Raw genomic sequence first — 21843 nt, 5'->3', positions numbered from 1 at the left:
CAGAGACATGGGGTCCTTTCACGGAGGAATAGGGAATTCTGAATTGAGACCCAGAGAACAGACTTCCTTTTCCTTTCCCAGGAAGACCCAAGAGAACAAACCAATAATGACTACTCAGAGTGGAAATAAACCCTCCAGAAATGAAGTATCATAACCCCTAATATTTCCAGGCTCTATCTTAGAATATGATCAATAAAGATTTATCTATTACCAAATACAGAGACACAGATAAGGTGAGCCAGGAGTAAGAGCTAGAGATGGCACAATCCACCGTCATCTTGTTAATAGCAAATGTATTATGTTTTCCAATTCTACATCCCCCCGTCTGTATGAAAACAGAACAAATAACCAAAACCAGATTAACGCCAATCAGGATTAATGTCACACACATCCCTTCTTGCTAACACTGAAAGGTATTATGAGAATGACTATTCAACTGTGTATATGAACCCAGTTGCCTGTGTTTCCAATCTTCTTCCTGATTAAGTACTTCTTCAGATCACTTGCAGTAGAAGTCAGAGATTGGCTAGCTGTTCATTAAGCCTGTTTCTTCTACTTCCCGGGCACACAACTCAACCATCTTTCCTCCATCCTCTGCAGTTTCCTGTGGCCACATGACTGAGTTCTAGCCCAAAGTATGTGAGACTGGAAGTGACATGTACTTCTTGAAATCTGAAAACCTCCCATGTGATATTTTTCATGCTGTTTTCTCTTCTCCTGGCTTGATGCAGACAAACATTGTCACCTTGAAAGCCAAGATTTAAGGAGGGTAAAGTCGAGGAGAGGAAGAAGACTTTGTCCCTGAGTCTCCACTTGGAGAAGGGAGGCCTTACCAGCAATGCCAATATTCCGTTTTAGATGAATAAGAAGTAAACGTCCACTGTGTTAAGTCACTGAGATTTGAGGGTTTATCTAGCACAGCAGCTAGCATTATCCACCTAATACACCAACACGGAGAAATAGTCAGGTTACCTCTGCAACTGTAATCCATTCAGTTCCCCAGACATGCATGGGTATTTCAGCCTTGTTCACCAAGCCAAAGAAAAGAGGCTTTGCCAAAATATTTCACCGATACTCCCTGGAGTTAAATGTTTAGGTGAGAGGCTACTCTCAGGGCCCTTACTAAAGATCATACTTCATCTAATATCTGCTGCACATGAGTATGGAATAACATCATCTTTCATGTCAGACAGAAGTGACTTTGAATCTTGGCTCCCCTCTTGACCATTCCTTGACTCAGTCTCTCTGGGTCTGTTTCTTCATCTGTAAAATGAGGGTAATTACACCTCATAGGAATTTTGTGGCAATAAAAAATACAAATAGCATGTAAAATACTGGCATAGTTCCTGGCATGTCCAAGGTACTCAATTAGTTCCTTCCCCAAAACAAGGAAATTAATGAATTCGGAATTTTCTTCACTCTTCTAGTCAGTAGACTAAGGAGTAGCCTTTTCACAAAGGACCATGTATTGATCTTTCTGTAGACATGCTGAATATTTCATACAAAGGAACCAGGTTCAACAAATACTTTTATGTTCTCTTTGGTCTAAATAAGAACTTGAGAGTTAAGAAACTTAAAAATAAACGTGTAAACAGAGACAACATTCAGTCTTTTTATAACCGTTTTCCCTTGCAAGAAATAAATGTCATATTTTCAAACCAACACCAGCAGAACATATGCTGGGATTTGACCCAGAAGGAGAACAATGAATGAGACGGTTCACACAACAGAGAGGGAGGAAGGCATTTTTCTGGGTAATACTGAGTGACGTGCAATGGGGACCTTCGCTGTTCTTATGTGGCCCCAGATAAATTGATTCCGGGGGAAGAGATGGCACATCTCAAAGCTAACTAGTCAGGGGCAGGCACGCCACCTTACCCAAGCCCACCTCTGTAAATGAGATATGGCAACCAGGCAGGTAAACAGAGCCCAGTTCTTCTAAGGAAGCCGGCAGAGCTGTGAGCTGTTGCAGCTTCACCCTTTCAACTGCAGGAGAAAGAGGATGAAATGTCAGGGCAACCAAGATTCAGAGAGAACTTTGAAGAGAGCCACCCACCAGCATGACTAAGTGCTCTTGGGGACAATCCCTGCTCAGAGGGCAGAAAGCAAATATCCAGATGTTATGAACTGCCAGATGTGATTAACAGAGGAAAGGTGAAGTCGCCGACTTAACCATCTGAGAAGCCCTCCTCAAAGTCATCCAAGAGTTTTCTGCAAAAGTATTCATCAACAAAACAAATGGAGGCTCCAACCGTCTTCCATTCCCATCCCTTTTCCTCTCTCCCTCTCATTGAGTCAGAACAGTGGCCTATTTTTAAACCACTGGCAATGCATTCTCTCGTGGAAACGTGGGGGCTTCTTGACACAGGCTGATGCTCACTCACAGGAGATACAAGCTTACTGAAGGCTGTGCCCACTCACCAGTCCTTCCTCTCCCACAAGAGTGGGGCAGAGAACACTCAGGGAGGAGAGGGCCTCAGGAGGGAGCTTCTGCCCGTGCAGAGGAGTAGGGAGTATCTGATGCCGGACTTCATGACAGGGTAACTGCAGGCTTCCCTCCTCCGTGGAAGGGAAGGCTTACACTTGGTTAAAAACCAGCCCCTTATACAGGTACCAAGACAGAACTCAAGCCTGAGAAGAAGGGAAACACACCCTGGAAGCTGATTCTAGCAACTTTTACAGAAAAGGAGTGTAAGTAGATCTCAGTGTTTCTTTAACAGGCATCTAATGTGCCTTAAGTATAATAGCAAACATTTATATTAAAACACTGGAGACCTTTTTAAACAAGGTCATAAGGCCAATTTACAAAACAAAAAGCACTAAAATTAAATAAACACTTTAAGAAAGGAGGTTGTGCTGTACTTACAGTCGCTCCAGCTGCTTCAGGTCCTGGAAGGCGCCTCTCTCAATGACGCTGACCTGGTTGTCTTCCAGATGCCTATAACCACAGAGACAGCAATGACTAAGGACAAAGCTGGGCTCAGAGACCCTCATACTAGGCTTCGTGCCATGCAGGTATGGTCACTCAGCCCCTCCCATGATCGTCAGGGTCCCTTCAACTGGGATCAGTCTGATGGGACAAGATAACTCATATCCCAGCTTGGTGTCACGGTAACCAGGGTTTTGCCGCCTGCACACTTCTACCTGACAGATTGGTTTCCATGCCTCTATTTTAAGAATGTTCTCAGCAAATGTCCCCCCAAGCACTGCAGGATGTTGCACAGAAAAGGAAGAGGTAAAAGCTGCTCTTTATAAAAACCACACATAGATTCAGCATCTCTTCCCTGGGAGCTCCCTCCTCCAAGGATTCAAAAATACTTCATTGAAAAGGGCCTTCCCTGCTCACCCTAGTAGAAAGGGTGAGGCTATTGTGAAACGATTAGTTGTCCATGAGAAAACCAGCCCGGTCCCAGCAACTCCTCTCACCGAGAGTCCAGCTAATCCCAACCTCATGATGATGGTCCTAAAAGATCAGGCTCCCTCCCTCCAGCCACATGCTTCACTCACCCACCTAAGTCCTCCAAGCAGGTGATTACAAATCCTAAACACTCTGTATGAGTGAACTGGGTTCATGCATGCAGTATATCCAAATAATTCAACATATAATGAAACGTTTGTTTCCTTAACTTAAAAAAAAAAGGCCACTTAAATGGATGAGCTGAACAGCAGAGAAGAGAAGCAATGAAGCTATGTAGCTTCCATCGGGGGCTGACCTTAGGCTGGGAAATGACACAGATTGCACATGGTGGCTGAATGGGACTTAGTGGGGATGCATTGTGATCAGAGAATGTTTCTTTAGAAAGTGGAGTTTAGGAAGGGCCGTGGATTCCTCTGGATTACACAGGAGGAGAGGTGCACACAAGCACCTAAACAAATGGCAGATGGAGAGGAAGAGCAACCTGGGAAGCTGGGAAGGCTGCATCTTCATATCAAACTGAATGCTCCATGACAGTCTCTCCCTATTAGACGTTTCATAACCTCCTGCACTTCTCAGCCTTAACACTTGGACCCTTGTGTTTAGTTCCCAAGTCTATTTTCCCCACTGTGCCTAGGGAGCAAGAAGACAGACATTCTGCCCATCATCCTACTCCCAGTCCTAACACAGTTGCCTAGCACAGCAGGCACTTCACAAACGCTTACTGAATGAATGAAAACCTACAGAAGACTGTGGGCCACGGCACATGCCGACTGTACATGTGTCTGGGACAGGTAACTGTATTTTGTGTGGGCTTGATATTTTACATTTTTGTGAATTTGTTGCCAACAGTTGAAAATCAGGATATTTCACATGTATACACACCCATACCCCACAAAAAGAAACTCCTTTTGAAAAATCAGCTCTCACATTTCCAAATATCAGTTGACCAGGAGTAGAACTTGTCAGGCGAGGGCACCCAGCCCCACAGTTTGCCATGTCCTCATCCGCTCTGCTTCTCTCATTTCTATTACTTCTGGCCCCTCACAAGCTCCTCACTTAACAGCTATAGAAACGATTGAAGGGAGAGGCTAAAAGACTTGCCCGAGGAGAAATTATTTATGCCAATTCCCACAGCCAGGTAGGGTGGGCCTTCTAACTCCCACTCTGGTGAGCGTACCAGATTTAGTTTAGAAGCCCTATTTTGCTTGCACATTAGCTGATGATATAAGAGTGGGTTAACTAGTCAACCTCTCTGAGATTCAGTTTCCTCATTTGTAAAATAGAGAAAATGAAACATTGCAAAAGTTCTTCGAGAACAAAAATGAAATAAGTAACTCATGTAGCCCAGGTTCTGCTATACGATTAGAGGCTTAAGAAATGTTGGCCAGGTGCGGTGGCTCACTCCTGTAATCCCAACACTTCGGGAGGCTGAGGCAGGTGGACCAGGAGGTCAGGAGTTCAAGACCAGCCTGGCCAACATGGTGAAACTCCATCTTTACTAAAAATACAAAAATGAGCTGGGTGTGGTGGCACATGCTTGTAATCCCAGCTACTCAGAAGGCTGAGGCAGGAGAATTGCTTGAACCCAGGAGGTAGAGGTTGCAGGGAGCCACGATGGCACCACTGCACTCCAGCCTGGGTGACACAGCAAGACTCTGTGTCCAAAAAAAAAAAGGCCTGGAGCAGTGGCCCACGTCTGTAATCCCAGCACTTTGGGAGGCTGAGGTAGACAGATCACGAGGTCAGGAGTTCAGGACCAGCCTGACCAACAAGGTGAAACCATCTCTACTAAAAATACAAAAATTTAGCTGGGCGTGGTAGCACATGCCTGTAATCCCAGCAACTCAGGAGGCTGAGGCAGGAGAATCACTTGAACACAGGAGGCGGAGTTTGCAGTGAGCTAAGATTGCGCCATTGCACTCCAGCCTGGGTAACAGAGCAAGACTCTGTCTCAAAAAACAAACAAACAAAAAAGTTTTCCCGGCTAACCCGGTGAAACCCCGTCTCTACTAAAAAATACAAAAGAACTAGGCAGGCAATGTGGTAGGTGCCTGTAGTCCCAGCTACTCGGGAGGCTGAGGCAGGAGAATGGTGTAAACCCGGGAGGCGGAGCTTGCAGTGAGCGGAGATCCGGCCACTGCACTCCAGCCTGGGTGGCAGAGCGAGACTCCGTCTCAAAAAACAAAGAAAAAAAGTTTTTCCCTTCTCTTGTCTTCCTTTTCCATTCTACCATATGCAAGGAGGGCCTTGGAATGCTAATAGTCTCACACTAGCACATCATGCTAAATAGGGTCCCACTTCAACACTAGTGACTGGGGGTTTCCTGAGCTAAGTTTTTACTATCCATCCACCAATCAAATCAATTGTAGACTTTGTAGTCATTATTTCCTTGCTGGATAACAAGGAGCAACTCTAGGGTATTGTAAGTACCACATTCCCTCTGGGTTTCTGAGGGAGCCTAACTCACCCCTTCTATAATGAATCTTAGTTCTATGCTAATGAATCTAACACTTCAGGTTTCTTTCAGAGAGGGGAATAGAAGAGATGCAAGGATATCTATATGAGATACACCGTTTCTACCTTGTGCAGGTCCTGGAAAGCTGACTTTTTTGTTGTTGTTGTTGTTGAGACGGAGTCTCACTGTGTTGCCCGGGCTGGAGTGCAGTGGCCGGATCTCAGCTCACTGCAAGCTCCGCCTCCCGGGTTTACGCCATTCTCCTGCCTCAGCCTCCCGAGTAGCTGAGACTACAGGCGCCCGCCACCTCGCCCGGCTAGTTTTTTGTATTTTTTTTTAGTAGAGACGGGGTTTCACAGTGTTAGCCAGGATGGTCTCGATCTCCTGACCTCGTGATCCGCCCGTCTCGGCCTCCCAAAGTGCTGGGATTACAGGCTTGAGCCACTGCGCCCGGCCTGGAAAGCTGACTTTTACTGGCTTCATCAAGAAGCTGGGTTTTTTTTCCTCCCAAGACAAGGTCTCACTGTGTCACCTATGCTGGAGTGCAGTGGTGCAAGTTGCTGGGACTATAGGTGCATGCCACCACGCTCAGCTAATTTTTTTTGGTGGGGGGTAGAGATGGAGTTTTACAATGTTGCCCAGCCTGGGGAGCCTTGCCCGGGCTGGTCTCAAACTCCTGAGCTCAAGCAATCCAGCTGCCTCGGTCTTCCAAAGTGCTGGGATTACAAGCATGAGCCACTGCACCTAGCCATCAAGACCATCAAGAAGTTTTTTGACTTCTGAATTCCTGTCAGGTTCAGCCAAAGAGAGGCACCAGCAGGAGATCAGAGGGTGGAAGAAGGCTGTGGTTGGGGGATTTACTCTTTTCCATCCCTGCTAAGCCACTTCAGGCTGACTGCATCCCTCTACCTAAGGCTACAGCTCCCGTCAAACAGTCCCTACTTTTGCCAGGCTCTGATAACCACTTCCTCCCTGTGCTCCTTGAGGCCCAGGGCACCGTAGTGGCCCTGTTTTGACTCTGGCCTCAAGGAACTGCACTATCTCCTCTAGGTTTTTCACTTTGTCCACACCTCTAAATAAGTCTTTACTTCACTCTCCTCATTTGCCCTCTTTTCTGCTGGGACCCTCACTGCCAGGTTTCTATGTCCCTTCCAGATCTACTTCCTAGTTCCATCAGAGTCCAGCCTAGAACCTGGGAGTCAGAGGCTCAACAAATCAATGTTTGATGAATAAATGGATCAGTGAACAAATGAGCTAAGACCCTCCCATCCAAACTTCTGGGCTGAGATGCAAGCCAGGAGCAAGCACTAAAAGCCACTGATACCTTCCCCACATTTTCAGACAGGGGATCCAGGAGGGGCTGGACATCTAGAAGGGCTGTCCATGGATGGAGTCTGTTCTGAATTAGAACAGAGCCTGTGTTCATTTTCAGCTCTTTTGCAATTTTTTTTTTTTTTTAGCTTTAGCACTGGATCAGGATCAGAAATCGCCCCCCTTGTGATGATGGCTGGGGTGGAGTTTAACTTTATTAACCCCGTTTGGGATAAAGCTGGCTCCCACATTGTGAGCACAGCAGAGCCCTAAACTACCAAGAAATGGAACATGATTTATACCATCAGAAGAGACTTTTTCCTACTCCCACCCCATGGGAGGAAAAAAAGAAAAAATGTCCTGGGCAATTCTTCCATCTTCTCCTTAAATGCTCTTCGTTTGGGGAAAATCGCCCTGGGTTGAGACTGAAGTGCCTCAATCTCCATTTTATCTGCTTTTGCCCATATTAACAGTTTGACATAGAAATGGGTGGCCAATTATTCAAGATACTGAATCTTTTCTAGCTTCTCTAGAAATTGTAAATAAGAAACAGATATGGGGAATGTGCCAAGGTGTGAAAAAAATCTTTTAAAAAAAGATAGTTGTCTAGGTTACTCAGCTAAAAAGAATAGATTGAGGAAAAATATGGTAAAAATGTCTGGATATTTTATTGGTGTTAGTTAGAAAGCATTTCAGCTATTCCACCAGGCAGATTCTTTCACAGTAATAAAGGGCCACTTGAATGGGATTGTCTTTGAGTTGATAAGGAAGATAATGAAACAGAGTATATTAATAGTCTATGGGTGGGGGGGTTAGGGGAAGGCTTTTTGGCATTGCTTATCAAAATAAGAGGAATGTACCAATTAACTGAAAAGATAAACTGTAGTCAAAGGAATGTTGCAGACCATCCAGTGGATACTAAAACAATCTTTTGTGATTATTTTAAACTTTCTATTTGCAGACAGCAGACACGAAAATTGGAGTTTTTATTAGTCTTTCTGATGTAATGCTAAGAAAATCAAAGGGTTGTTTTTGACTTTGTTAGAAAATGAAGCATTAGGTGAAATTTCTGACTTGTAATCTCTCACAGACGCAAGGGAAATAAATTTTTTAAAAAATAAAGTGAGAAGGTAAACAAGCATCTATTTGTTAACCTGGCAAATGACACAGAATCAGGAGTTGTTACCTATACCTCTTCAATAACAATCGCCCTAAAACTGAACCATGGAATTCCCCCACCCTGATCCCAGTCTCGACTCTGACCCACGCACCCCTGGTCAGAACTACCAGTCACTTGACAGACACATGGCTGCTAAGGCAAAAGACTTGGCACAGGGTGTGCCTTCCCTTTGAGGTTGGTGAGAGGAGAGTGTCTGAGACCAAAGATGGAGAACATGTCCATGTGGAGAGCATCTGCAAGCTGGAGGCCCAGGATTCAGATTCCCCATGTCCCCACACATGTGTACGTAAGAGAAGCTGAGACAAGCCCCCACATTAACAGTGCTGCATTTACAAAATGGGTAGACTATCACTGTCTTAGTTTTCTCAGCTTTCTATAACGCGAATGCACAGTGGCACTGTATGGAGGTTAGAAAACACAGAGTCTGGGTTCCAATTCCAACTCCTTCAGTCACCTGCTATATAGAGTTGGGACTACTTACCCTATCCATGCCTCTGGTTTTCTCTGCTACAAACAGGGGCTCATAATAATGCCCACCTTGTTTGTTACCACTATGTAATACTGTGCTGGGCCCATCAAAGTATCAGGTCCATCATCATTACTAACAACTCAATCAGAAAAGTAAAACAATGTTGTAAAATTAATGCTTCACAAGTAATCCTGAGAATAATCAGAAAATGTTAAAACAATGAAGCACTACACGTGTAACTATGAGAGCTGAAAATACTTCTAACTACGTATTCCCTGTACTGCAAATGAGAAAACTGAGGCCCAAGGAGGAAAGGTAATTTGCCCAAGGTTTCATGGGTAGCTAATTCTGAATCAGGACCAGTACTTACTGAACCAAGTACAAAATTCATTCTATGTATTATATAGGGCTATTAGTAAAAAGGAGGTAGCTTCAGGTACCAAGACTTTAGCTGTTACTTCTAGTAACAATTTGCCAGCTAAGATTCCATGGCATACAAATACCAAGGCGGTGGCCAATTGGCCCAGGCTGTACGTCTTGCCTGGAGCCATGTTTATGGGTCAAAATTAACCAAGTAAAGAAGGAAATAAATGATCTAAATTGCTTTTTCCTGTACCTCTGAATGTCTTAGACTTTTCGACAGACAAGCACTTGGGAAGTTTCTTATCACTCACAGACTTAAGGATGGATGAAAGTGTTCAATATTCAGCAATGAAACCTAATATTCCTTGCTCCCCCAGTCCATCAACGCCCATCTCAAATTTTCCTATCTGTCTGCACAGCTGTGGGTGTTCAGCAAGGGCCCTGACCCTTTCTGATGCTCTCCTCCCCTCCTCTCCATTAAGCTACAAGACAGATAACTTTTGTCCTGATTGCTCTTTTAATGCACAGGCTGGAGACGAAATTATCATCTCTATGGAAGGGAAGCATGGTTAGTCAACCTGACATCGCTGTCATCCTAGAAGCTGGGCATGCTGATTTATTTGTTCATAGCCTTCTGCTTTCCCTATCACTGGAACTAAGTTCTTCCATCGATCTAGCTCAGCCAGAAGCATCTAGACACGGACTGTGATACCTGTGAGCACGTGGGTACACTAATGAGGGGCTTTCTGCTGCAGAATGGTGAATTCCTGTTATCCAGGGCTTGGGAGTGTGGTGTCAGGGGCAGTGGAACATTGTTTTTTGCAAGGCTGAAGAGCTAAAAATGAAAACGCACCCGAGAGCCATCAACTACTTACAAGACTCGGAGGTTCTTGAGCCCAGCGAAGTCCATCTTGGTGATCCTGGTGATATTATTTCTGTCCAGGTCACTGCAATGGAGAGCAAATTCAGGTCAGATTTTTGTGGGTTACAATCGCGGTCTATTTAATCTAGACTGGCTTGGACTGAAGGGACGTTGCTTGTCCAGAAGGCGGCAATTCTGATGATTAACGATATCCCTTGAGCATGCCCGCCTAACCTTAAGGATAGTGTATGGAATAAACCATTCATTATGCACATAGCAGAACTCTGTTATGTTTAACTGCCTGCCTTCTGTGGTCCCTTCTTTAGGTAACACATTTTTCTGTTGAAGTTTCCCCTCCCCCAAATCTCAGATCATGTCATACCAATGGGGCTGACCCCTCTTCCCAGCTCTAGGCACTGGCATCTGATCCAGGCCAGGCTGATAAGTATCTTCAGTCTCCCTGACCACAGCAATTGTTTCAGAAATGCCTAAATGACTCAAAATCCCAATAACTGCTTATCGCTGGGATTGCTAAGCTGTTCAGGGTAGCCAGAAGCCATCTCACCACCACAGAAACAGTGAGCAGATGGTGCTCTCCTGTGAATGTCCAGACCCACTCATGCCTGAAGCCAATTACCTCTGTATTTTGAGAGTGTATGACCCATTCTATCCCATCTCTCCTATATTTTGATTTAAACCAGTTTGAGTTGAATTTTCTATTACTTAAAATCAAAAGAATTTGCCTGCCTTTGGTATGTAGCTAGAAACTAACAAACAAGACAAAAATTGTCTATTTTCCAGCTACTTTGCAAACTCCCTGAGGGCAAAGGCCATATCTCATTTAACTCCATACCCAACATAGTAGACAGAGTATGTGCTTGGCACACAGCAGAGGTAACTTCACTCATTTCAATGTTAGGTAAAGACATTTGCATGGATTACTCCTGCCTCAATTTACAGGCTTACGCTCCTGAATATAGCCCCAAAGAGAAGGATTTGCCATAGAAGAGCTGAAGTGGTGGTGGTGATATTTAAGTGAGGGTGGAGGGCAGCATGGATGATGGAAAAACAGTTCAGAAAAACTGAAGTCACGAATGAGCCTGTGAACAACTGCATGAATATTCCGTGTTCACTAAAATAATCTAACAAGACTGAATGCCAAAAAAAGGAACCATGAACAATACACTATAGTTCTCAATAATAGATGCTGAATAATTGATCTCTACAGATTATGCCCTCTTTAACCCTCACTTCTCAGGGTTTTGGCCCTTGGACTTTCAACAAGGTATCTGTGAATTATCTTTTCTTTCTGAACATTTATATACGAAGAGCCATTTCTCCAATGATGAATCCCCATCCAAACGTTCATCTCTTCTTCGCTTTTCCTAGTCGCTTCCTAAAGATGCCACCCTGCAATTATGCCTCCTTTATACAGTTGCATAAAATGAACAGGGAAGGAATTTTCAGATTCTGGCACTTTATATATAAAAAAAATCGAGTTTGAGGAGGGATTACTCTCCTGATATCAGACATAATACTGAAATAAAAATCAAGTGAGTCCTTGAGTAACCTCGCACAGGTACCTCCTCCTTTTCTCCTTGAGTTTTCCAATACCTAAAACAGCATCAAAGTTGTTTCTGAACTAGCTTGTGATGGAGAAAAGCAGCATTTAGACTTCTCTGGCTAATTTAAGCGCTGGTTTAGAAAACAAAAAAAAAGCATAGCAAGAATTACACAGGAAAATAAAGGGTTACCCATGCAGGGATGGGAAACCTGCAGACAGAAATCTGTACACACTCCAAAGCATCACACGTGTTCTTACCTCCCATCTGAATTCAGATGGATGTTTGGGGACCTTGACAACTGTGAATATGACAATGCAACTAAGGGTTTAATTACCAGGACACAGCATGGTATCTCAGCAGCTTGTGCCAGCATCTGTAGCACCAATATTTTCAATGAATATTTATTATGTCAAAGCACACTGAGTGCACTGCTGAAATGCTGAGGATGTGGCGGGGGGCAGAGGGTGTGCTGTGGGACCGTCCCTGGCACAGCGTTCCTGTTTGGGAGCTGAGCTTCAGAGGCAGGCAGTCCTGAGCTTGAATCCCTGTCCTGCCACTTCCTGAGTGATCTAATGGCAGTGTACTTCATCTCTGAGGTGCAGTTTCTCCATTTACAAATGCGGCCGACAATCTTGACCTCAGGAGCTTTGATGAGGGTTAAATGAGATGATGTACACACAGCACTTATCTAGCCTTGTTAAGTGCTCAATCACAGCAGCTATTACTGTAATTAGTTGAAGCGCATCTCTCGCATCTCAACTCTGAAATTCCAGTTCACCAACAGAAGCTGACAGCCCCATACCCCAAACTTTGTGCCTACAGATGAACCTTGGGGTCCCCAAGACACTCCTCGTTGGTGTGCTCTCTTCCTACAGGTAAAAAGAGGGGTCTATTTTGTGGCTGAAAAATAGAATAATGGGGCCAAGAGTGCCCCCCCAGCCCGCTGCCTGTCCTTTGTAGCATTTCTGTGACCCCTATTTCCATGGTATCTGAGTGCAAGTGACACAGGGACTATGGAGGAGGAAAGCGCTCTCCCCTCCCACTCAGCTGTGCTGCCTGCCTCTGCCCACCTCCCAAACACACATACTCCCAGGAAGGCCAGGGAGCACATGGACTCTGAGGTGAGATACCTCTAGCCCCCAACTCCACACAGTCGGGTCTGGGTGAGTTTGAGTAACTTACTTTCCTTCTCCAGGCCTGCATGCTCTGTAGGAGCTTTGTCTCCTACTTGCAGGCCACGGGATGATGAGAAACACAAAGCTGGGGCTTCAACACACGTGGTTAGAAATGGGAATGGATTACACTCACCCTGAGGAGAGGCTGCCTGTCCCAAGGCCAGCCCCTACTGTCCCCACCCAGGCTCCTCCTGACCTTTATGACCTTCAGCTCTGGCCTCAAGGGAGTCAGTATGTCAGCCTGGGATAGGTTCTGAACTGTCAGCAGGAGGGGTGATCCTGGATGGGGGCCAAGGACAGTGTCCAGATGTAGATGTGAGAAGTGTGGTGGTCTCCAAACATGTCTGTCTTTTTTTTTTTTTTTTTTTTTTTTGATACACTTGCTATCAAGAGGTGATATCTACGCCAATTTCCCTTGAACTTCAGCAGGCTTTGAGACTGCTGGACAAACAAGACTGTGGCAGAAGTGATGCTGTAGAGCTTCTGAGGCTAGCCTAGAAGAGGCAATAGGGGAAGGGCTCGCTCTCTCGCTCCCTTCACTTGCACTGCAGCCTTGAGCTGCCACATGAGAAAAGCAGATGACCTGAAGCCTCCATGCTGGTGAAACCACATGGTGGTGGTGCTGGTGGTGGTGGTGGTGGTGGTGGTGGTGGTGGTGGTGGTGGTGGTGGTGGAGGAGGAGGAGGGAGAGATGCTAGCCCTGGCTTGAGTCTTTCCAGCCCAGAGGTCAGGCACATTAAGTGCAGATTCCTTTGGGACTCAGCCTCAGCCACCATCTGGTTGCAACTTATGAGAAACTCTAAGCCAGAATCACCCAGCTGAATGAACCACTCTTGAAATCCTGACCCACAGAAGCTGTAAGAGATAACAGTCATGTACCATATAGCAATGTTTCAGTCAATGAGGACGGCATATCCGATGGGAGGTCTCATAAGATCATAATGGAGCTGAAAAATTCCTAGTGACATCGTAACACGACGTATCACTCACATGTTTACGTGATGCTGGTGAAAACTCTACCGCGCTGCCAGTTGTATGAAAGTACAGCACATGCAATTATGTACAGTACATAATACTTGATAATAAGTGACTGAGTTACTGGTATTTACTATGCCATATTTTTATCACTATTTTAGAGCATACTCCTTCTACTTATTTTAAAAAAAGAGTTAATGGTAAAACAGCTTCAGGCAGGTCCTTGAGGAGGTGTTCCAGAGGAAGGCATTGTTATCATAAGAGATGACAGCTCCATGTGTGTTACTGCCCTTGAAGACTTTCCAGTGGGACAAGATGTGGAGGCAGAAGACAGCGAGATGGATGATCCTGACCCTGTGTAGACCTAGGCTAATGTGTGTGCTTGTGTCTTAGTTCTTAATAAAAAAGTTTAAAAAGTAAAAAAAATTGTAAAAGTAGAAAAATGTTTATAGAATAAGGATACCAGGGAAGCAAATATTTTTGTATAGCTATACAGTTTGTGTTTTAAGCTTAGTGTTATTATGAGGGAATAAAAAAGAAAAAATTAAAAGTTTATAAAGTTAAAAAGTTATATAGTAAGCTAAGGTTAGTTTACCATTGAAGAATTTTAAAAATATTTAGCATAGGCTAAGTGTACAGTGTTTGTCAAATCAACAGTAGTGAATAGTAATGTCCTAGGCCTTCGTATTCACTCACCACTCACTCACTGATTCTCCTGGAGCAACTTCCAGTCCTGCAAGCTCCACTCATGGTAAGTACCCATTTAGGTGTACTATTTTTTATCTTTTATACTATATTTTTATTTTTGTGCCTTTTTTTGTATGTTTGACATATTTAGCCAGGCATGGTGATATATACCTACAGTCCCAGCCACTTAGGAGGCTGAGGTAGGAGGATTGCTCGAGCAATCCCGCAGTTTAAGACTGGACTGGGCAACATAGCAAGACCCTGACTCTTAAAAGAACAACAAAACAATAGGTATAACTAGAAACACAAACACTCACCATTGCTCAGCACTGTGTTACAACTGCCTATAGTATTCAGTAGAGTAACCTGCTGTGCAGGTTAATAGCCTAGAAACAATAGGCTATAACCATATCGCCTACGTGTGTAGTAGGCTATACCTCCTAGGTTTGTGCAAGTACATTCAGGATTTTCACACAACAATGAAATTGCCAAGGATACATTTCTCAGAATGTATCCCTGTCATTAAACAACACATTACTGTACCGAAGTGACCACTGTGTCTTAACCCAGGAAGTTTTGGGGTGATTCATTGTGTAATAATGGAGAGGCGGGACAGAAAGGAGAAAGCCACCTTCTGAATACTCAATATTTACCATTAGCAATGGAACCCTATTCACATGGCTTTTGGTGGCAAGGCCTTTCTGAGACTTGTGTGCCACCTCTGAGAACCTCGGTCCTGTCATTATGGTCAAGGATGGCTCACGGGGGCAGAAGGCTCCCGAGTTATTCTGGGGATGAGGTGAGAATTGTTCCTTCTCTCAAGCTCAAAGGAGTCAAGACTGCATAATTAGAGATGCCCATCCGTCCAAGTGGGGCTTAGGATACCATGGGAATCACCTATGATGTTAGGTTACTAATCACAGTAATGATTATCATTCATTGAGCATTGTGGCAGACTGGCGAGTTGTTTTGAGTTGTGCTCAAGACAGAGGGAAAAAGGTTTCATGGACAACCCAACAGTCTGCCACAATGCTCCATGAATGGTAATCATGGACAACTCACCAGCCTGAGCATACGGATAGATTACATTTCCCAGCTTCCCCTGGATGTATGTGCAACCATGTGACTGAATTCTCATCACTGTTACAGGGGTGAAAGTACTATATGCTGCCTTCAGGCCTGAGGAATAAAACTTCCTGCCCCATCCTTCACTTTCTTCTCTCATCTTGGGTGGGATTCAGTAGATACACTGGAGGATGGGATACACCAGGGATGGGAAACTGAAAGAGCCCAAATCCCTGAATGACTGCATGAAACAGAGGCCTCTCCTCCTTCGGTCCCCCCACTGCCTACACCCCCCGCCCCCACCACAGTCACTTACATGCATTAAACTCAGACCTATTCAAGAAATAACTCCTAAACCACTGAAATTTGAAACTATTTGTTATGGCAGTCTACATTGGCAAATAAAGTATCTTTGATACAATAGCTTTCTATGCCTTTTTTTTTTTTTTTTTTTTTTGAGATGAAGTCTCACTTTGTCACCCAGGCTGGAGTGCAGTGGCATGATCTTGGCTCACTGCAACCTCCGCCTCCTGGGTTTAAGCGATTCTTCTCCTGCCTCAGCCTCCCAAGTAACTGGGATTACAGGTGACTGCCACCACGCCTGGCTATTTTTTTATTTTTATTTTTTTGCATTTTTAGCAGAGACGGGTTTCTCCATGTTGGCCAGGCTGGTCTCAAACTCCTGACCTGAGGTGATCTGCCCACCTTGGCCTCCCAAAGTGCTAATATTACAGGCATGAGCCACCACGCCCAGCCTTCCATGCCTTCTCCTTCTTCTTTGCAACAGTTCTGAAAGGCAGGTATTATCTTACTTCAACAGATTAAAATGCTGTAGATCAGCCTTAATAAAAGCTGATATTTGTTGGACCCATACTATGCATGAGGTACTGTGCTGAGGACTTTGTGTTCATTTATCTAATCCAGACAGCAACCATATACGGTAGGTAGCATTATCTCATTTTTCATATGAGGAGGCTGAAATTTAATTTCCCCCATCCCCACCCTCAGCTTAGAAGATTTTTACCAATAAAGAAATTTAACATGAGTTCACATACCAGGGAAGTAGGTAATGCCGAGATTTGAACCGGGGCTCTCTGAATGCAAAGGCCATAGTTTCACTGATCACATCCTACTGCTCATCTACCATTAGAGCATTTTTTATACTGTATCAGGTTATCCACTGAATTTTTTAAAAGAATGCATAAATAAATGCACAAACATAATAGAATTTCCCGCTCCTGTGCCTTGGAGAAAAACAAAGACATACCCGCAGTAGCTTTGCTTCCCTCACTCCAGCCAAGAGAACACATTTCCTACCCTGTCTCCCAGTGAAGTCCTGGCCAGGGGAAGCGAGCCCCTCTGCAAGCTCAAGGAGGAAGAGCTTTCTTGCTGTGTTTGCCCCTATCTGGTTTTGGTCATGTTAGTCAGCATCTGCCATGTTGCCTCTATAAACAGGCATCACCATGGTAATTTGGATTGCTTTTCCCCATCCCAATCAGTGAATCATAAACCAATGCTGAGACTTGGAGCTTTGTGGTATTTTCACATCTGTTTGACACCTTGGGTGGGGTAGGGAGAAAGAAGAATTCAGAACAACATTGGAAAAAATGAAACAAAAATGACATTTTCTAGGTCAGGCCACTGGCCTTATCTTGGCACATGTGTATCCATACCCTTCTTTTTATTCATTCTGTGGCATTCCTGCAAAATTTTCTTCTGGCTGTGGCACATCTGGGAAGAGCAAGGAGTGAAAAAACAGCCCTCAGCGAAAGCATCGTGTGGGGAAAAGGGCTTCCATTATAAATTCAAACAGTGTGGATTTGAATCTCAACCTTTTTGCTCCTTAGCCATGTGGCTTGGAGAAAGGCACTTAACTTTATGGAACTCCAGTTGTTGTTACTGTGACTTTTGTAAAACATGACCCAAGATACACCTCTGTCAGATTACCATGAGGCTCAATGGAGAAAGTTTTTTGTTTTTTGTTTTTTTTTTGACAGAGTCTTGCTCTGTTGCTCAGGCTGCAGTGCAGTGGCGCAATCTCAGCTCACTGCAACCTCCGCCTCCTGGGTTCAAGCGATTCTCCTGCCTCAGCCTCCCGAGTAGCTGGGATCACAGGCACCATGACCAAATCTGGCTAATTTTCATATTTTTAGCAGAGACGGGGTTTTGCCACGTTGTCCAGGCTGGTCTCAAACTCCTGACCTCAGGTGATCCATCTGCCTCAGCCTCCCAAAGTGCTGGGATTACAGGCATGAGCCATGGTACCCGGCCGAGGAAGTACTTTCTAAACAGCATTCAGAGTGGTTAATTTTTCACCCACGGACTACAACTGGTAGGGAGAGGATGCAATGGTGTAGCTTGGGATAGACTTTTAAAAAGATGTTCATCTGTAATGGTGAGATCTGTGATGCTTAGGGAGCACACCACTGCTCAGACCAGACTTTTAAGACTACCTTGTCCCCTGTACACTGAGTGTTTACAATACTGCCTTCGGGGTTTCAGGAAAGAAGATCGGGTCTCAACATGAAGTAAACCTGTAGGGGCTACCACACAATGCAGTCATTCCTTATTACAAGGATATGCAGGCAAAGTTAACCCAGGTTGGGCATGATGTCTAGGAGATCCTTGTGATGGGTAGGAGGCTGAACTACATGACCTATGGAGTCCTGTCAATAACTTTGTAACTGTCATCTTTTGGGAGCCCAGAGCCAAATGAATTTTTAGAAAATGAAATATAGCTTGGTCCTTGTTCTCAAGGAGCCTGGAGTCTAGTTGAGGAGATGTGCTAAGACTCAGGAGATTCTTAGAGAACAAGGCAAGAATTTGCAAAATGAAACGTTACGGGATGTGGTCTAAACACCAAGGCAAGTAAGCAAGCAGGAAGTCAGAGAGAAGACCTCCTGCTCCTGAATAAGCCTTTCAATGTGTGACGCCTCCACATTCAAGATCCCACAGCATAGCTATCTCAATGGATTATTCAGTTACAGATTGTAGTCCTTGTTCTACTCTTTCCCCTCCTTCTCACAACTGCACTTGAGTAATCTTAAAACAACAACAACAACTTAAAAAAAATCCCATAGTGTGATTTGAGGACTCCTACTCAGGAAAGGGGTATGAGGAGCCAGAATAAAGAGGCCCCCATAGCACTTCCTGAGCCTTCATTTACCACCAGCAAAGAAGAGGTTCCAACAGATCAGAACAAGTTGGCAAGGAAGCAGTGGCCTCAGTTTCAGTTATGCACTCACTACACTTTCCACCTGAATGGACCACATCACATCACAGAAAGGGCAAGGTTCTGTGCTTCTTTGCTTCCCTATGAGCTAAGCAGGGGATGGGGGAAGGATCAGACTGAGGACAGGGTATTTATCCTCCCTGAGAGCTCACCCAGGTTAGCTAGTTTTGCCACCCAAGGTCACAGTTGCACTTTATGAATGTCCATTCATTGGTTCCAGGACACTTTTCTTCCTCCTATTTCTTCTGGCTTAGAGGTGATAAATGCTCCATTGCTTCTATGGTCTTGGTTTCTATAGCATCTATCTGAAACATACCCGCACCTCTGAAATGATCCCTGTGTAAATAAATCAACTCTCCTGGAATATTCCTAATTTGAATTTTCTACCTGTTCTCTATTTCTTACTGATACACCATTCATTCATTCAACAAGTCTTCACCATTAAGTTTCATGAATTGTGCTAAATGCTGGTATATTATCTATAAACAATAGCAGTATAGTTTCTGCCCATAAGAAACTCAGAGTTGAGAGAGGAAGAAATAAAGGAGCAATTACCATAGACTATGATAAACGCTCTATACCACAGGTTGGCAACCTTTTTCTTCAAAGGCTAGATAGTAAATAATTTGGCTTCCGCCAGTCATGTTTTCTATCACAACTATTCAACTCAGCTTTGTAGTGTGAGAGTAGCCTTAGACAATATATAAATAAATGAGTATGGCTGTGTGCCAATAAAACTTTATTTACAAAGACAGACCGAAGGCTGGATTTGGCCCAGGGGCTGTCGTTTATAGACTCCTGCTGTATACTATGCCAGAGGCATAAACAAAAGCTTACAGAAGAGTATGGAGGAAGGAGTATGGAGTAATTGGGGTGTAGGGTCAGGGGAGGCATCCAGGAAAAGGTGACATTTTAATTGAGACCTCAAGAAAGAGCTGGCTATATTCAGGTTGGCATGGGAATATTTAAGAGAGAAAAAGAATTTTAGGTTTTAAAAAAAAAACAGCATGTATAAAAGCCCAGAGGCATTGCCTCAGGATAACTGCCAGCAGATTTATTTGGCTGTTATAGCATGTTTCAAGAGAAACACAGGTTTTTCCTTCCTTCCTTCCTTCTTTCTTTCTTTTCTTTCCTATTTCCTTCTTTTCTTTCCTTCTCTCCCCCTCTCTCCTTTCCTTAATTCCTTCCTTCCTTCCCTCCCCATCTCCTTTCCCTTTTTAAAAAATCCCTCCCTCCTTTCTTTGCTTCTTTTCTTCCTACAACAAACCTTTATTAAACACCTACTCCAGACCTGGCACTATGCTGATAGCTAAGGATAGATGGTAAAACAGCAGCAAAGAAGTTCCTTTTAAAGAACTTTTATTTCTTTGCTGAATGTGGCAGACAGATTCTAAGGTGGTCCCCAGTATCACCACCTTCCCCTCTACTTGAGTGGGCAGAACCTAGAGGCCTGCTTCTAACCCAAGGAACACAAAAAAGGTGGTCAGATGTCAACTTTGTGACATGTTACATGGGACCACAATGCCCGTCTTGCTATAGGACTCTTTTTCTTGCTGGCTGCGATGAAGCAGGTGGCCATGTTTGGGAGGCCCACATGCCAAGGAACTGGAGGCAGCCTCTACCCACAACCAACCAAGAATTCAAGACAACCAGGAGGAACCTGAAGCCCTCTAATAGACTGCAAGGAACTGAATTCTCCCAATAACCTTGAAAGCTTGGAAACAGGTCCTTCTCCAGTCGAACCTTGAGATTAGACCACAACCTCAGCCAAACCCTTATGTACAGCCTTACGAGACCCTGAAGCAGAGGGCCCAGACAAATGGAAGGTGCTGAATGTGTGTTGTTTTAAGCCACTAAATTTGCTACAAGATCATTATACAACAATAAAAAACACAGAGAAGATAGGCCACTACAAATAAACAAGGAGACTACAGATTGCAATATGGGCATAGCTAGGAAACAGTACAGAGTGAGGTGAAGAGAATAAAGATGTGGTGAGAGGCAGTGAAGGCACTGCCCTCCCTGAGGTGTCCAGGAAGAACCTCTCTTACAGAGTGAGATTTGGTCTGAGACTAGAAGGAAAAGAAGGATCCAGTTGAAGGGCAAGCTAAAGGGAGACGTTTCCCGGTGGAAGAACAGAAACAAAAAGGCCCTAAAAGAAGAAAGCAACAAAAAGGTCCAGGTGACGGCAGCAGAGTGACACCAACTGGGATCACAGAGGCAGGTGGTGTCCAGACTGCAAGGCATCTATGGGGCTGACAACATGCTTGGAGACTGGAACCATAAAAGGGGCTGAGCAGTGAAACCACCGATTTAATAGCCCTCAGCCTCATTCCCCTGCCACCAATCCTGCCAGAAATTTCCCCCAAATGTCAATTTCATTCCACAGCTCAATAAGAAGGGGGTTCTCATTACTGCCCTCAGCTTGCCTCATTTAATTCTTCCTTCTTTATAGCCACAGACATGTATTGAGCACCTATCAGATCTGGGAACTGTGCTAGGCACTTCATTGGCACATATATGTTCCTGCTGTATGCTGGCCTCAGAAGCCCTCAAAGTCCTGCATCCATTTAAATCCTACTGCTCTGTTATGGGCTGAATTGTGTGCCCCAAAAGATATACTGAAGTCCTAACCCCAGCTACCTGTGAATGTGATCTTATTTGAAAGTACGGTCTTTGCAGATGTAATCAGGTTAAAATGAGGTCATTAGGGTGGGCCCTAATCCAATAGGACTGGTGTCCTTATTAGAAGAGGAGACAGGGCTGAGCACAGTGGCTCACACCTATAATCCCAGCACTTTGGAAGGATGAGGCAGAAGGATTACTTGAGGGCAGAAGGGAGTTAGAGACCAGCCTGGGCAACACAGCAAGATCCTATTTCTATAAAAGAGAAAACTAGCCAGGCATGGTGGTACTTGCCTATAGTCCCAGATACTCAGGAGGCTGAGGTGGCAGGATTGCTTAAGCCCAGGGGGGCTGAGGCTGCAGTAGCTATGATTGTACCACTCCAGCCAGAGTGACAGAACAAGACCCTGTCTCTACAAAAAACATCAAAATCATAAAAAGACGATGAGACAGACATGCAG

General features: G+C 44.5%; 1 protein-coding gene across 1 annotated transcript in view; it reads right to left on the bottom strand.

Annotated features, from left to right (window-relative positions):
• The window catches only part of SLIT3 (slit guidance ligand 3), a 651942-nt gene that overhangs the window by 591724 nt on the left and 38375 nt on the right, over nucleotides 1–21843 (bottom strand). Inside the window, exons 2-3 of the mRNA XM_010358190.2 lie at nucleotides 10072–10143; nucleotides 2867–2938 (exon numbers count right to left, since the gene is read on the bottom strand). Coding sequence (XP_010356492.1) covers nucleotides 2867–2938; nucleotides 10072–10143 — 144 coding nt within the window. The remainder of the gene's footprint in view (nucleotides 1–2866; nucleotides 2939–10071; nucleotides 10144–21843) is intronic.

The sequence above is a fragment of the Rhinopithecus roxellana genome, chromosome 3, assembly GCF_007565055.1.
Source record: "Rhinopithecus roxellana isolate Shanxi Qingling chromosome 3, ASM756505v1, whole genome shotgun sequence".
In the NCBI taxonomy this organism is placed as follows: Eukaryota; Metazoa; Chordata; class Mammalia; order Primates; family Cercopithecidae; genus Rhinopithecus; species Rhinopithecus roxellana.
Note: the sequence above shows the minus strand (reverse complement) of the source record. Positions and strands in the feature narration are given on the sequence as shown.